At 30.7% G+C, this 15,866-nt stretch overlaps 1 protein-coding gene across 3 annotated transcripts; it reads right to left on the bottom strand.

Annotated features, from left to right (window-relative positions):
- Positions 1-3,235: 3,235 nt before the first annotated feature.
- Positions 3,236-15,223, bottom strand: Yellow-b (L-dopachrome tautomerase yellow-b). Of its 3 annotated transcripts, none has more exons than XM_083046801.1 (6): positions 13,633-15,223; positions 7,325-7,600; positions 6,558-6,970; positions 5,991-6,168; positions 4,936-5,147; positions 3,236-4,456 (listed from the first exon to the last, which is right to left on the bottom strand). In XM_083046801.1, exons 2-6 carry the CDS (start codon positions 7,596-7,598, stop codon positions 4,142-4,144), a joined length of 1,392 nt encoding a protein of 463 aa, XP_082902927.1. In that variant the 5' UTR covers positions 7,599-7,600; positions 13,633-15,223; the 3' UTR covers positions 3,236-4,141. The 3 variants fall into 3 exon arrangements, with proteins under 3 accessions (XP_082902927.1, XP_082902930.1, XP_082902928.1); XM_083046804.1 differs by lacking the exon at positions 13,633-15,223 and adding an exon at positions 11,361-11,558 and having other exon boundaries at positions 7,325-7,633; XM_083046802.1 differs by lacking the exon at positions 13,633-15,223 and adding an exon at positions 11,361-11,555 and having other exon boundaries at positions 3,237-4,456.
- Between the last annotated feature and the right edge of the window lie 643 nt (positions 15,224-15,866).

Here is a 15,866-nt window from a genome sequence, read left to right as displayed (position 1 = left end):
CTGGTGTCTGCATGGTACCAAAAGATTCTGTAATCAATGTACTATTAAAATGTATATTCGTTGAATTTTTGGCTCGTCTTAAAATATTAGAAATTAATACTTTTTTGACGCGGACCCTGTGCGACGCATCCTTATTTTATGTTTATCATATTAAAAAATTTGTACGCTGGTGTCTGCATGGTACGAAAAGATTCTGTAATCTATGTACTATTAAAATGTATAATCGATGAATTTTTGGCTCGTCTTAAAATATTGGAAATCGATACTTTTTACCGCGACCCTATGCGACGCATCCTTAATTTATGTTTAGCAAATGAAAAAGTTTGTACGCTGTTGTCTGCTTGGTAACAAAAGATTCTGTAATCATTGTACTATTAAAATGTATAATCGATGAATTTTTGGCTCGTCTTAAAATATTAGAAATTAATACTTTTTTGACGCGGACCCTGCGCGACGCATCCTTATTTTATGTTTATCAAGTTAAAAAATTTGTACGCTGGTGTCTGTTTGGTATCAAATGATTCTGTAATAAATGTACTATTAAAATGTTTAATCCGCGGACCCCATACGGCGCGGATTCATTTTACGTATATTAGATTAAAAAAGTAGTACGTTGGTATGCTTATGGTACAAAAATAATCTGCTACCAATACACTTTTGAAATATATATACGATTAATTTTTGGCTCGTTCAAAAATATTGAAAACTAAACATTTTAAGCCGCGGACCCCATACGGCGCACAATTATATTACGTATATTGTATCAAAAAGTTTGTAGGCTGGTATGCTAATGGTACCATCATAATGTGTAGACAATGTACAGTTAAAATATATAAAAGATTATTTTTTGGCGCGTTTTATAATATAGAAAATTAAAATTTTTAAACCGCGGACCCCATACGGCGCGGATTCATTTTACGTATATTAGATTTAAAAAGTAGTACGCTGGTATGCTTATGGTACCAAAATAATCTGCTACCAATACAGTATTGAAATATATATATACGATTAATTTTTGGCTCGTTCTAAAATATTGAAAACTAAACATTTTAAGCCGCGGACCCCATACGGCGCACAATTGTATTATGTATATCATATCAAAAAGTTTGTAGGCTGGTATGCTGATGGTACCATCATAATGTGCAGACAATGTACTGTTAAAACATATGAAAGATTAATTTTTGGCGCGTTTTAAAATATTGAAAATTAAAATTATTAAGCCTTGGATTGCAAACGGCGCATAATTATATTACGTATATTATACGAAAAAGTTTGTAGGCTGGTATGCTGATGGTAGGATAATATGAAAATGTTGTTAGGCTTGTATTTGTATGATATATAAATAATCTAAGTACAATATAGTATTGAAATATGCAAACGATAAATTTTGTGCACGTCTTTAAATATTAAAATTTGACACTATAACGAAAAACAGCTTATCACTGTTAAAAAATATTAATCGATTTTAAAGTATATACTATAACATTATATACTATAACATTTTATTTAAAACATATTATTACTTTAATTTTTATAACATAATATTATATTAAAATTTAATTAGCAAATTAATGTTTGTATCTTTAATCAACTGATGTATGTCAAAAATATTATTAAACCGTTAATTTGCTATGTAAATTGTAAAATAATAATATGTTAAATGTATTAAAATAGTAATATGTTGTAAATAATACATTATAATACTTTATTTTCGACGAATATTTTTTGACAAAAAATAGCTGATAACTGTCAAAAATATTAACCGAGTTTAAAGTAGCTAATTTCTATCAAAAAATGTTAATAAATCTTTTCGTCAATAAAATCATAATTAATCTCGACGTTATGATAATATCGATTATCAAAAGATCTTTTAAAAAATTCTATTTTTTTGTTTGCACTTTTTGTTTTAGATTTAATTACTAAATTTTTATGCATTGCATAATCAATTAATATATATATATTTTCTTTATGCTTTGATTGCAATGCATGCATAAAAATATGTGAATTAATTATGCAATGCATAAAAATTCATCATTTAAATCTTTAACACAGAACAAAAGAATAGAATTTTTTAATAGAAACTTTCGATCAAAATATCTGCGCTTCTATTAGATTCGCGCGTCTGTACACATCCACCACGCTACACGTCTCGTGCGAGACTTATCGCAAGACTCTAAGCAGCCGTGTCGCCAAACACACCCCACACATCCGCCACGCTGCGCGTCTCGCGCGAGACTGACTCTTCGCTCTTCGATTGTGAGACTGACGATCTGACGATCAGTTCCGCGCGAGACGCGCAGCGTGGTGGATGTGTGGGTTGTGCTTGGCGACACGGTAGCTCAGAGGCTTGCGATCAGTCTCGCGCGAGACGTATAGCGTGATAAATGTGTACAAATACACGAATCTAATGGAAGCGAATATCTTGATCTAAAGATTTTTGTAGAAATTTCTATTTTTCTTGTTCTCTCTTTTAAAGATTTAAATAATGAATTTTTATGCATTGCATAATTAATTCACATATTTTTATGCATGCATTGCAATCAAAGCATAAAGAAAATATATAATTAATTATGCAATGCATAAAAATTTAGTATTTAAATCTAAAACGGAAAATGCGAACAAAAAAATAGAATTTTCTAAAAGAATCTTTTAATAATCGAGATAATCACAACATCGAAACTATAATTACGATTTTATTGACGAAAAGATTTATTAATATTTTTTGATAAAAATTAGCTACTTTAAACTCGGTTTATATTTTTTACAGTTATCAGCTGATATCAGCTGATATCTGTCAAAAAATATTAATCGAAAATAAAGTATTATAACATATTATTTACAACATATTACTATTTTAATTTTTATAATATATTATTACTTTAAAATTTAATTAGTAAATTAACGCTTTAGTAATTTTTTTTTATAGAAATCAGCTGATTAAGGCGTCAATTTGTTAATTAAATTTTTAAATAATAATGTTTTAACAATTAAAATAATTTATTTTAAATAATATGTTATGGTACTTTAAACTCGATTAATATTTTTTGACAGTTATCAGTTGATTCTGTCAAAAAAACATTATTATTTTAATAATATTATTTTTTTTAATATAAAATTAAAGAATGGCGCGCGCTTTATTGTTCTAGTATTTATAAAATTTGCATGAAAATGAGGAGAATAAGGAAATTACTGTATTCGATTAGAGAGATATTTCTTTTTTTTTTCATGGTATATATTACATTCCATTTAATACATAAATATATAATGGCAGTTCCAACATGAGTATAATAGTAATACATATACGTGATCTAAAAGAGGGAACCATTTCTTTGAAAGGGATTTCACGGTAAAAATGCGAGGAGAATATTTATACCTAATTTAAAAAAACGATTGTATTATACGCATGTGCAGGCTATATCCAACTGTTTTCGAATCCATTATTCATTAACTCGCATAAATCGAAATTTCAGACAATCGAAGTTGCATTTAGAACCGCCTCTCCGCAGAAACGTTCAATTAATCAATTTTTTCTACAGGAACACTACAAGAGAAGATTATTCGAAAAACATCTTGACATTATTACCCGGAGATCATTCCTAGTCTAAATAATTTGTAAAACATTCTTTTACATAATTTTATGCAATCCTTTATGCAATCCTTTGCATAATCTGTTTTTTTTCACCAATCCAAACTTTTAGAGAAAAAATATATTTAATTATAATCTTAAAATAATATTATAATTATAATTATTAATATGATTATATACTAATACATTTTTTGGAAATTTTTACAAGATAGGATCAAGCGAAGCAATTAATCGATGAGATAATAAATTTCCAATATTAAGACTAATAGCTTTAATTTTGTACTTGTAGTTAATTAACTAAATATTCATCTTTTACAACAAATTCTGTTCTTGATAAAACTTTATTCGATTGTTCCAATTACTTCACTTGGAATTATTCTAAATAATGTAAATTAAAATTATTAGAAAATACTGATAACGTTACCTCGAATATTCATATCTTTCTCCTTCTTCTCTTTCTTCCTATTCGTATCTTATTATAGATATTTTTATTTTGTCTTTAATTTTTTATTATTTTTCAAATTCTACTTTTATATCTTCAAATTTTGCCGTTCCTCAAATAAAAGCTTTGATTAGGAACATCGTTATCACGAGGATGCTGGACTCGATCTTCTTGAAACTGGCAGAATTGAATCTCCCGATCCTGGGTGTCGTGCTCATCATGTGGTCCTTATGGCCCATGTGATCTCTATGATCATGCATCGTCGTGGAGTAAATCGAAGATGATGTTGAGGCGCAGACCGTACCCATGATAAGTTCTTCAGCCGATCCTGTTAGTATCCTAAAGTTATAGTCGTGCAGGTCCAATTGTGAGTACATGAAGATGGGCAATTTGTCCGAGAGAACCCACAGATTGCCATTCCGATCGATCTGTCGAGGCGAAAACGCAATATATAAAGCGATCAGAATTGAATTTAATGACGAACGTCAAAAATTATGTCTACAAAATTAAAGAGTTCCATTAACAGCTCTTATATTCGCATAATAGATCGTAATCTTACGAGCAAACAAGAATGTGAAGAGCAAGAAAATTATATTTACTCAATTACTGTTTAATTAATTAATTATACTTTAGAAATAAAAGATAGCAGCATAAATTATTTCCATTTTATGACTTATGGATATTTTTTCCTAACTTTATTAAAATTGCTTAGCGTTACATTTTAATAAATTATTATAGTTTTGGTATTGCTGTTTTATTGACATTTAATATACGATGCTGACGTAAAATATTAAAATTTACATTTGTATAATATATAAATATAAATAATTTTATAAAACGACATAGAGAGAAATTTTTAAATAACTAATTAATAATGATCAACACAATTTGATAAATTCGCGATTACCTTGAGATCATTGGGGAAAATCATGGTCACGTTATCTTGATATACGTAACCTTGCTGTTCTACAGTGAATTTATTTTGCGGCCTCCAGCAGGCGATGGTGTTCAGATTGGTGAGTGCGTAGAAGAGAATTCCGGTTTTCGGATCCAGGAAGCTGACGCTGCTCTGGCCACTGGGACCACGCGAGCCCAATGTTTGAAATTCGTGAGACGTTTCTGGAACATGTGTGTAAAATAAGTTAAAACCTCGATAAACGCCTCACGTAAAGTTTGTCCTTCAGATGTACAAGAAATTTCCGACCATAAAGTTGTAATGGCTGGTTCTTGAAATTCTTTAAATCAATCTTTTCGCTGGAAGGTCGAGACAATAATCCTTGAATAGAATTTGAGATCAAAAATAAAGTTTTCAACCAAATAATAAAAAGAACTTATCTTCTTGATTAAAATTTTTTTTTTTATAATTATAACTTGAATTGCAATAAATAAAATATTCAAGGTTTAATGATAAAAGAAGCATTTAAAAACAAATCTTTAATTACCTTTAAATAATCTGCCATTAAAAAATTAAATTTATAGTTTTATATATTGTAAATAATTTTCTAATTTTCTTAGAATATATAATTTGTTTAAATATACTCTTAATAAAATAATTTAGAGAGCAACAATCTCAAGTAATTAATTATAATTTTGAAAAAGATGAGAAGATTTAGTTTCCAAATATTTCAAAATATTTACATCAAAGTATATTAAACAAAAATCATTGATATGATATACAATAACAAATTAAAATTACATATGACATATGCATATGATAATATAAAATTCTTGTCGTGATTGTTCAATATTATTAAGATATAATTTAATACGATTACGATTTAAAATCCAGACATGATAAATAATTTTCAAGGTCCTTTCTACGATCCTTTACGCAGAAGATAAACACACATATAAGAAATAAAACTTGCTCATTATCGCAACGCGATGCGTGTGTTAGATGATCGAAGGATCAAGCTATTATTGTATTTTTTCACACGCGAGCATAATTCTTTTCAAACATACCCGCAGTACTGACACGCTGAGGATCGCGCAGCAATCTCGTAGTGACGGAAAATTCCATGCCACTGGAGAGTGGATGATAATACATGGTGCTGTAGCCGTCACCGGTCGGTGCAAGACCCATCCCGAACAAACCATCGTTCCATTGGAACGATATTCCCGACACCTTGAACTCGCCGCCCTGAGAAAGACAGTTCACCGTTCAAACTCGTCAAAATTTTGCTCAACAATAATAAATCAAAACTCTTCATAATATTTTTTTTAAAAAAAGCATCTCTCCCAATTTAATTGACAGCCAACTAACATATAAAATTAACGTTAACAAGATAATGAAAAGCTATCGAAATTAAATATTATTCCCGATACCTTGAACTCGCCGCCCTGAGAAAGACAGTTCACCGTTCGAACTCGTCAAAATTTTGCTCAACAACAATAAATCAAAACTCTTTATATTTTTCTTAAAAAAAGCATCTCTCCCAATTTAATTGACAGCCAACTAACATAAAATTATTAACGTTAACAAGATAATGAAAAGCTATCGAAGTTAAATATTATTTAGCTGTTGGATACCATCGGATCTGGATGGAAGGAGTGATGCTTGACGAGCCAAGAAGAGTGAAGGCTCCAGGAGTACACGACGAGCCCCGGCCCACCAAGATCGCCCAGGTAGCCGTACGAATCCTCGCACGAGTAATCCTCGACGGCGATATTGGCGAACAGGGAATCGGGGGTTCTCTGATCCGTTGGTATCACGTGTTTGCGCAGCATGCGATCGGTCGTCAGGTCGTAGATGATCAGTGCCGGCGGTGCCTGCTGCTCGGGGCTGCCCAGGATGTCCGTGAGTCCCGTGTCCAGGACCCACAATCGATTGCAACGATCGGCACGCACCCGAAACGTCGAGACGATCTCCGGCACCCCGGCGGCACCGTATTGATGAGCCTCCCAGGACGGGTAAGGAATGAGGGGTGGCGATTCGCGGGTGTCTGAAAACCAACCCCGATACCGATGACATTAATCCCCGAAGGGAAAGAGAGAGTACTTTCAAACTTAATCGTCGGCTGTATGAACGATCAAGGATTTGTGTTTGTTTCTTTTTTTTATTTAAACATTTCTCGAGAGTTGAGAGTTCTCGCATATATTTGTAGCTATTTTTATTAATTGGTAGTTAAATATAAATCAATGAATAAAAATGGAACCCTGGCTTAACAGAAAATCGAAAGAATAAAACAGTTAACAAGAAATATATTTAACAAAAAAAAAATATATACTAAATGATTATTTTTCGATCTTTTTACGGAGCAATTTTTCGAGAGAGAGGAAGAGGAGAGACTAATCACCGTTGAGTCTAATGTAATTGAGACTAGCGGTGACTCCTTGTCTCCATCTCGGCACGGTGATGAAGAGCCGGTCGTCAGCCACTTCTAGACCCAAAGGCAGGTTGTCTTCCTGCTTGTAATCCGGGAATAATCTCTTGATGTCATTGCTCGGCCAGTCGTAATCGATTTGCTTCCAGCGGTAGGCGACTCTCAGTTTGCCGATTGCGCCGTCCAACAAGACGATCAGAAGCGCGATCACGATGGCGATCGATGACACTCGGTACCGCATTGTCATTTCTGATATAAGAATATCGATTTATCTCGTTATATCTACAAGGGATGTGGATAACTCTTTTAATGAGATGTTTTATAATTCGTGATATTAATTTTAATGACAGATTCTCGAAAAACACAGAAAAAAATTAATTTTCTGTAAAGAAAAATATTAGAAATTTTTTAAAATTATATATATAGTTTGTCAAATATTTTTCTTTTTTTAAAATAAAATTTTGATTACAGTTATACATATAGATTTATAAATGAAAACTTAAGCTCGCTAATTACTGGAAGGCTTATATGTTAAATGTTTTTACTGATATCTATATTATTTTGTTTAATTTTTTTTTTTATTTTTTTTAAGAAAATCGTGAGACTTAAGAGAATTGCGTGAGAGGGGTAGATTATCGCGTATTGTATTTCCAACCGGTTTTTCCTTGAAAGCCGATGGCCTTCGTAGTAACCACGGTTCGCTAATTAATTAATATGCACGCGTGACTCTATTGCAAAATCGCGGAAACATGGTCTCCCTCTGTCTCTCGTTCACATGAGAACTATGCCGCGAGATGAAAATAAATAACTTATTAATAATTCATAATAAATAGTAAGGTAAAAGTACTTAAATGCGAGTAAAGTAAATGCGAATTTAATTCGCGTTTATTATTGAGTTTTACTTCATATTTATCTATTTAATATTTATTTTTTTGACTCATTCTATCAAAATTAATTTGTTTGTATAATAAATGAGTTTGTTTAAATTATTTTACAATATGCAACTTTTTTCTTTGTAGAACTTATTGTTAGATTTTTAAATATTGATAGAACATTGTTATTATATTATATTATACTTTTTTATTATATTTATTGTTGTTTGTTTTGTTCTAAGTTTAAGATTTAATTATTTATTCAATTCATTATTTAAGATTTGACTCATGCATATTAATGTTAGTTTTATTTATTTATTTTTTTTATACATTGAAAATTCTTTATTATTCTGACAACGGATCGGTGATCCCACATATGTTTCGCAAGTGTCTCAACTCTTTTCAATGACGTAACGGGTCGTGGAAACAACGGTACTCATGTTGGTACCTATAGAAATTGGGAAGTCTCCAAGTTGCGAGATATATTATGAAAGAGTATCAAGAACTGTATACCGAAACACGACTATTGAAGAAACTTCTGTGACACAAATCGTTCAATTTTTACGGTTTATTCTTCATCAAATTCCAACTGTTTCAATATTACGTAAAGTGTCATCAAAACCCTAACTCCATTATTAAAAGGAAAGTTTAAAATAAGTGTAGAATCTGACGTTTCTCTTTCACAAAATATTAAATAAAAATAATTAGATTTCAATTACACAAATTTATTTGTTATTAAAAAATTAAATAATATTATTAGTTAAGAATCGAATTTAATTTCTGATGAAATAAATAATCGACTTGAAGTAAAATAAATAGAAAGCCTAATTATTTTAGAAATGTAAATTATAAAAATATTTATAAACTTTCAATCACTTGAAGATAGGGTACGCTTTGATATTCAATTACAGGAAAATTTGTATCAAATTAATTAAAGCACGTAATAATTTTTTAATAAACCTACTTGTCTCCAATAATTCCACTTCAAAATTAATCTTATAATTAAAAATAATAATCTCGATACAAAAAGTTAATGGATTTTTTCGAAGTTTGTTACCTATTTTATCTATTTACCAAGGTATCTCTTTAACATTAATACACATAAAAGAAAAAAGACTATTCGATGATGAAATACGTATAAAATGATTTAAACCGGGACATGCCATTTATACTCGAGAAACTGACAATTCACTACCGTTGTATTTGCCATCATCGAGTGACGGGATCTTCGAAGGTCGCTATTAGAAAATAGCCCGCACCGGTTTACATAGCTCATCATTTATAATTTTAAATAACATTACATACTTACATAATAACAGATAAGAAACAGATAACTATTGTCATCGAGAATCATTCAAGCTTATCGTTACTAAAATTAAAATTTATGTGAAATTAATATAAATTTAGAAATTATAAATTAATATAATTAATATAAATGATTTCACAACGTTATATAATAAAAACAATAAATTAGATAAAACAAATAAATAGTAATTATTACAACTGTCAATTTTTATTATAAACTACTCTATTGATATATTTATATCTAAATTTATATATAAAAATAAATTCGTAAAATAATGCCACGATATACTTGTATACGATAAAATAATGGATTTTAATCGAGACGAAATTACTCGTATTCTATCAAGAATACGAATTCGATCTCTTCGAGAGAAGGCAATTTTGTTTTAGTGGAACACGGCTTAAATCACCGAGACAGATTTTCTATGTTTAACAAGCGGCTAATAGCACGTAACACGGTTAACGGAAAAATAGAAAGCAATCAATTTTTCGACCGCTTTATACTTGACCCGTTAAATGAGACAGCAACAGTACAGTCTTTTATATACCGAACAGATATGTATATTATTACACATGTGCGTTTTTTTCATACATGCTATGCTTAACATTATATGTAATGTTTTAATTTGCATAATTATTATAATTATGCGCATGCGTATTTCATTCAAAATAAATTCAATTATCCACCTACAATCCGATACTTCCGAATATCAAATTTATATTTAATCGATAAAAAATAAATAATTGTATAATTTCATTATCGATCTAATTTCTTTCAATATTTCAATTTCATATTTTTATTCTAACATTAATTCGTATTTATTTATAGTTATAAATTATTATTAAATAACAAATTAATTTTTCCTATCGTATTTTTTAATATATCAATTTTAGCATAAATACTAATAATTTTTGTTAATTATTATTGTAATTATTTTCATCTAGCAAAAACTTTTGGCACAATCGCGAATTTTCTCGATTATCGTAGATTGCTTTCTTCGAGAAAACTCGCGCGTATCGAACAGCGGTTTCACGTCGCTTGCATTTCTTCAAATCACACGCGCAATTTCTGTCTTGAATAGAAAGCACGACAACGATGCACGACTATAATGGTATCTCCTTGTAAGGCAAAATATTCGCGATGAAGTTTTCTGTCAAGTCACAAGAGTTTCCCCGAGAAACTGCATATCTCTGCATATCTTGCGCGCAACAAAAACGCGCGGTTTCGCAAACTCGTATTCTGAACTCTAGACATGCTACTATACTAATTAATGCATTACGCCAATTAAGCTTGTCCCATTTCTCGGAGGAAATAGAGCGGATCGAAAAAACAGAGAAAAAATCCATCGAACGGAGATTATTTACGAGGATCCGAAACGTGGCAGTCAGACGAATCAAATAATTCATTTAATTACTTTTAAGTAGATGACCGAAATGTTAGAAAAAAATTATTATAATTACATATAATTAAAAAAAAATAGAATTGAAATATATTTTATTTTTATGAATTTTTCATTCAATACAAAAGAAACTTTGTAAATAAAACTGAAAGAATTTTATTTGCAAATATAAATTATTTTTTTATATAATCATATGTTAGTTTTTCTAAAGGACATATATTTTAATTGAGTGTCGTTTAAACAATTTTTACACGTTTAAGCATTGTTCGAACTATCTTTACACGTCTTTTTTACGATGCTTTACGCGCGTTTTATGGCTGTTTTACGAGTCTTTTAGATTTTTCAGTAATTTTATTCTAACGTTTTGAAGGAAACATCACGCGAACGTAGATAAGGATAATCAAAATGATGGTTCAAAGATTGATTATTTACACTCAATCTACTTAATTCTGGATCGCACACCACAGCTCGACGTCGATCTCGTCTCGGGAGAGAGCAGCGCGACAGGTCGGACCACGCGCACCGGTTAAGCGCGACAAACTGGGATTTGGTCGGCGTGGCGACCTGGCCGTAGCAGCTTTTCCCCTAGGTACATACGCTGTACGGTACCGTTGCAGATCCGGTCGACAAACCTGCCAGCCACGTCGATTCATCGTGACAATTGCGCAGAAAGAGACGAGGAACGAGAGCGATCGCAAGATCTGTCGGGATGGACTCTAATGGAGAGTCCGCAAAAATAATAATATAAATAATAATATCCCTTGTCTCAGATACCAACGCCTTTCCATGAAAATTCTATTGTTCTAGCTAACGAACGAGGACAATAACAAGAAGGGGAATGCAAAAAAGTCAGTCGAACGATGATGAAGAAATGACATAACTGTATAAATAATTTACTTATATTCGGTCGTTTTAAGATACCTAATTAGTCGTTTCTTTTAAAAATCTATTAAAGAATAATAAAACACATAAATGATTAATTGCCTTTGAAATCTTTTAAATATCTCTCTCTTTTCAGAATAAAAATTAGGAATTTTTTAATAATGCTCAAGTTCAAAAAATATATAACCATTAAAGATATTTCTCCATAAATAATATTGATAATACCTAATTTATATCAAAATTATAATTAACAATAGATTTAGAAATAATGTGTATATATGTATAATATATAAAATATCTCTCTCTTTTTCTATCATATTATTTTTTAATAGATTATACAAATTTTTAAAATATTGCCATAAATCATAAACACACAAGCAATATGCTTTATATATTATATGCATACTATGGAGAATTATTTATTAATAACTTTAATTAATAATTATTTTTTTAGAAATAGTGTTATATCGAGAACAAGTAGATTTCATCAAAAATTATTAAGCCTTTCTTTAATTAATTTGATACAAAATAATCTTGTAATTGAATTATCAAAGCATACTCTTATCTTCAAGTGATTAAAAAAATTAATTTTTCTAAATTATATTTCTAAAATAATCAGACTTCTTATTTACTTTACTTCAAGTCAATCGTATTTCATCAGAATTTAAATTCAGGATTCTTTATTTTACGATTAATATTTTAATTCTTTTAGTAATAATTTTTGTTTATTTGGTGCTTTATTCTATATTCAAGAAAATTAATTATAATTTAAATTGTTTATAAATTGCAATTTAAATTGTTTATAAATTACAATTTAAATTGTTTATAAATTACAATTTAAATTGTCTATAAATTAAATTTAAATTAAAAATTTTGATTAATTACAATTTAAGTTGTTTACTTCTAAATCTTAATCAAAGAACCATTATATTTATTCCTTCCTCAATCACCCAGCTGACCACGTTTTATTTAATAAAAAAAAAATTGCTAGAATAATATGAACGAATAAATAGAATTTTAATCACAGACAAGACACGCGAGCAGATGTGCGATTCAAGAAAGTCTCCCGATGCGAATCACAATGCCGTCGTCTTCTCATCCGGGTGAGCGAATCCACGAACGATTATCCAAGAATACAATGAAGAAACGTCATCCTCGTCGTGCGATTAGCGTGTTATTTGCATTTTGAAGCGAGCTAGCGAATCGACGAGGCGAGAGTATATAAGCGAGAACGAGAATTGCCTCTCCCGGTGAACCGGGCATTTTTCTAGTCTCTTGTATCATGCAATCTCTTTCTGCTTGTGCCGCTATGAGAGTGTTACACGTTTTCGAGGTCGATTGGCTGGTAGGTAGGTACATTACACCTAGCTTTCACTTTCGTGATTTCCAGTGCCGTATAATCGTCATTCTGTGTCTCTCTGTCACTTTATAGTGTTGGTAGACATTAAAATTAAAAAAAAAAATTGAAGAATTAAAAACAGTCACATAAGATTTAACGTTAATCTTAATAAGTTTGTCTTTGATTGAGATTCGTTATTATAATTCAATGCTGGAAATAATTTAAACTCTAATAAATGTCTGGATTATCTGAATCTTAAAATTATCCGAGACTCTCTTCTGAATAAAATTCTGATGTCAAATTTTCAATTTAGACAATTAAAAGAATTTTACTTAAAAATATAGTATATAATTTGACTTGACTATTCTATATCATCGTATTACAAAACAATTTATAATATTATGAAAGATGATGTCAATTTCGGATGATCTTTTCTTTATGTATAAGGAAAAAAAAAAAAAAAAAAAAATAGATAAGTTTTACCTGAAGATTTGGCTTCTTCCTCCGAGATGATTGCTGCGAGACAGAACGTTCGATACGATACTGCTGATTAGCTCGTCCTGCCGTTCACCAGTGATCGATTGGTTCACCTATTCACCTGAATCTGCCTTGTGAATTCCAAGACCTTGCTCGTGCTCTTCCTTTCGCGAGTACTTTGTTTGCTGGTCTCATTCGATCTTTTGTTATTTTATTCAATCTTACTTTATTAGTTTGAATAGAGATTAAACTTCTTTAATCTCTTTATTAGTTTATTAATTTTCGACTCTTTTAATTAGAGAATATTTTCTAATTTCATCTTCGTCGTAGAATGTGACTCAATCAGTCTAAAAAGTCTGAGATTTCAAAAGTGGGCCATAAAATTCTTATCAGTGATATCCGGGAAAAGCGCGACCGCTATTTCAAGCATAATTATATGATGACTTTGTCGGTAAAAAACCGATAAATATCAACCGCAATTACGTCATTATTTATGCAGATAACCGGTTTGCTTTGCACGGTGGTAGATGATAAATATTAATCAAAACTGAAAAGTAATTCTCTCTTCTTCTCGCAGCTATATAATTAATGCTGTCAATGTCGTCGCGTTATTTCGATAATTATCGCAATCGAGTTGTTTTCGCGAAAGATATCGTCATGAAGCTAAAAGCATCATTTTACACTCGTTACGAAACAGAGCGGAGTAAACATTAATCAAGATACACTCAATTAATTATATAAATAAAAAAATTGAAAAATTGATAACGCAGGAAAGTATATAGTCCAGAAAGAAAAGGCATTCGAGAATGTAATTAAAATTAAAAAGAATAACCGACGAATAGTTTTTTTTCACAAAACGTTGAAGAAAAAAATTCGAATAAATTTAACGCAAAAGAGAGATTTCAACGATCATTAAAGATATCAATTGTTCTCGGAGAAAGCCGGAAAACACGACTTCCAACAATGTAGTACATCGCGCGACGATAAAATTACACAGAAAGCAACTCTCATACGATCGCTTTTATTCGCGTTTATTGCAATTTACGACGCGAGCAGACGACTGCACACGAGAATGATGAATATGCGATATCGTTCTATACTATAATACTAGATATCGTTCACGCGATCGATGGGTACTGTATAATCGCGTTCGTTGACCCCTCGATGTTATTATGTAGGGCGTGTGCGCGCTGAAATTACCGGATGTCTATTTAACCGTAGCTTTCGGGCCCATCGAGGTATACATATGTTTAACGATTTATATGTGCAATCGCGAGGGCTGTTTCGAGAAAAAATTCGAAAGAAAATTGATTTCGCGCCGCGAAATCGACCAATCGATCCGACGACTTTCTCGACGAAGCGGCTATTATTATTCACAGAAAGGGCAACGCGACGTTTGAACTTTCGAACTATGCCATCGGCATTCGCAGGTGCGCCCGAACGATTCGCTCTTGCCTTGTAGCTAGATCCTCCTTCGATCGTGATATTAATTTCCGATTAGAGTTAAATTTATTTTCTGAATCTCTCGTCCTAAATCGATATTTAATATATGTAGATTATAGACAGCGAGATTTAGAAAAAGATTTGAAAATAAGCTCTTCAATTGACTGTATTTGTAAAATTATTTAATTATTTCGTCAATTTATATTTTGGACTGCTTAAGCTTTTCGTATATAAATTCTTTTATTTATAATATTTCTAACTTTTTAATTTCTTCGTGATTATAATTAAATTTGTACGCAAAGTATAAATAAAATTCGCGACATATATCTTAAAATTAGTAGTCAGAGTCGCGGCAATGAACGAAATTATAATATCCCATAACTTTTTCGTAATCGCAGAGATTATTTTCTCTCGAGAAAGGAAAGGAAATGAACGCGAAAGCGATGAGAAACTACGCTTCATAGAAAGTTACTGGTGAACCAGTTTTCGCAAAGATAATCTATTTAAGTTATATCAAGTCGAGTTATCAGAGAGAGAACGATCTTTTTCCCGAAGCTCCGTAACAAATCCATGTGCGAACTATGCAGACTATACGTAATAAATATTTTTATCCGTGCGAAGATAGACCTGAGTCATATGAAATTCAATTCTTGTAATTACAAGTCTGATGTAACTCGTTCGATTGAATTCGATTTTATCAACTATAAATTCAATTCAATCTTCGTATGACAAATACATGAATATTTATAATTAATTTTTTCACATTAGATTAAATTAAATTCTCTCTTAATTATAAA

Source organism: Prenolepis imparis, unplaced genomic scaffold (assembly GCF_030444845.1).
Source record: "Prenolepis imparis isolate NDT839.2.m4 unplaced genomic scaffold, iyPreImpa1.0 SCAF_9, whole genome shotgun sequence".
Taxonomy (NCBI): domain Eukaryota; kingdom Metazoa; phylum Arthropoda; class Insecta; order Hymenoptera; family Formicidae; genus Prenolepis; species Prenolepis imparis.
Note: the sequence above shows the minus strand (reverse complement) of the source record. Positions and strands in the feature narration are given on the sequence as shown.

Coding starts and splice junctions, on each gene's coding strand:
- Yellow-b (XM_083046801.1), bottom strand. CDS start 7,598: ATGACAATGCGGTACCGAGTGTCATCGATCGCCATCGTGATCGCGCTT. Junction 6,971..7,324: donor CAATTACATTAGACTCAACG/GTGATTAGTCTC, acceptor GTTGGTTTTCAG/ACACCCGCGAATCGCCACCC. Junction 6,169..6,557: donor CCTTCCATCCAGATCCGATG/GTATCCAACAGC, acceptor TGTCTTTCTCAG/GGCGGCGAGTTCAAGGTGTC.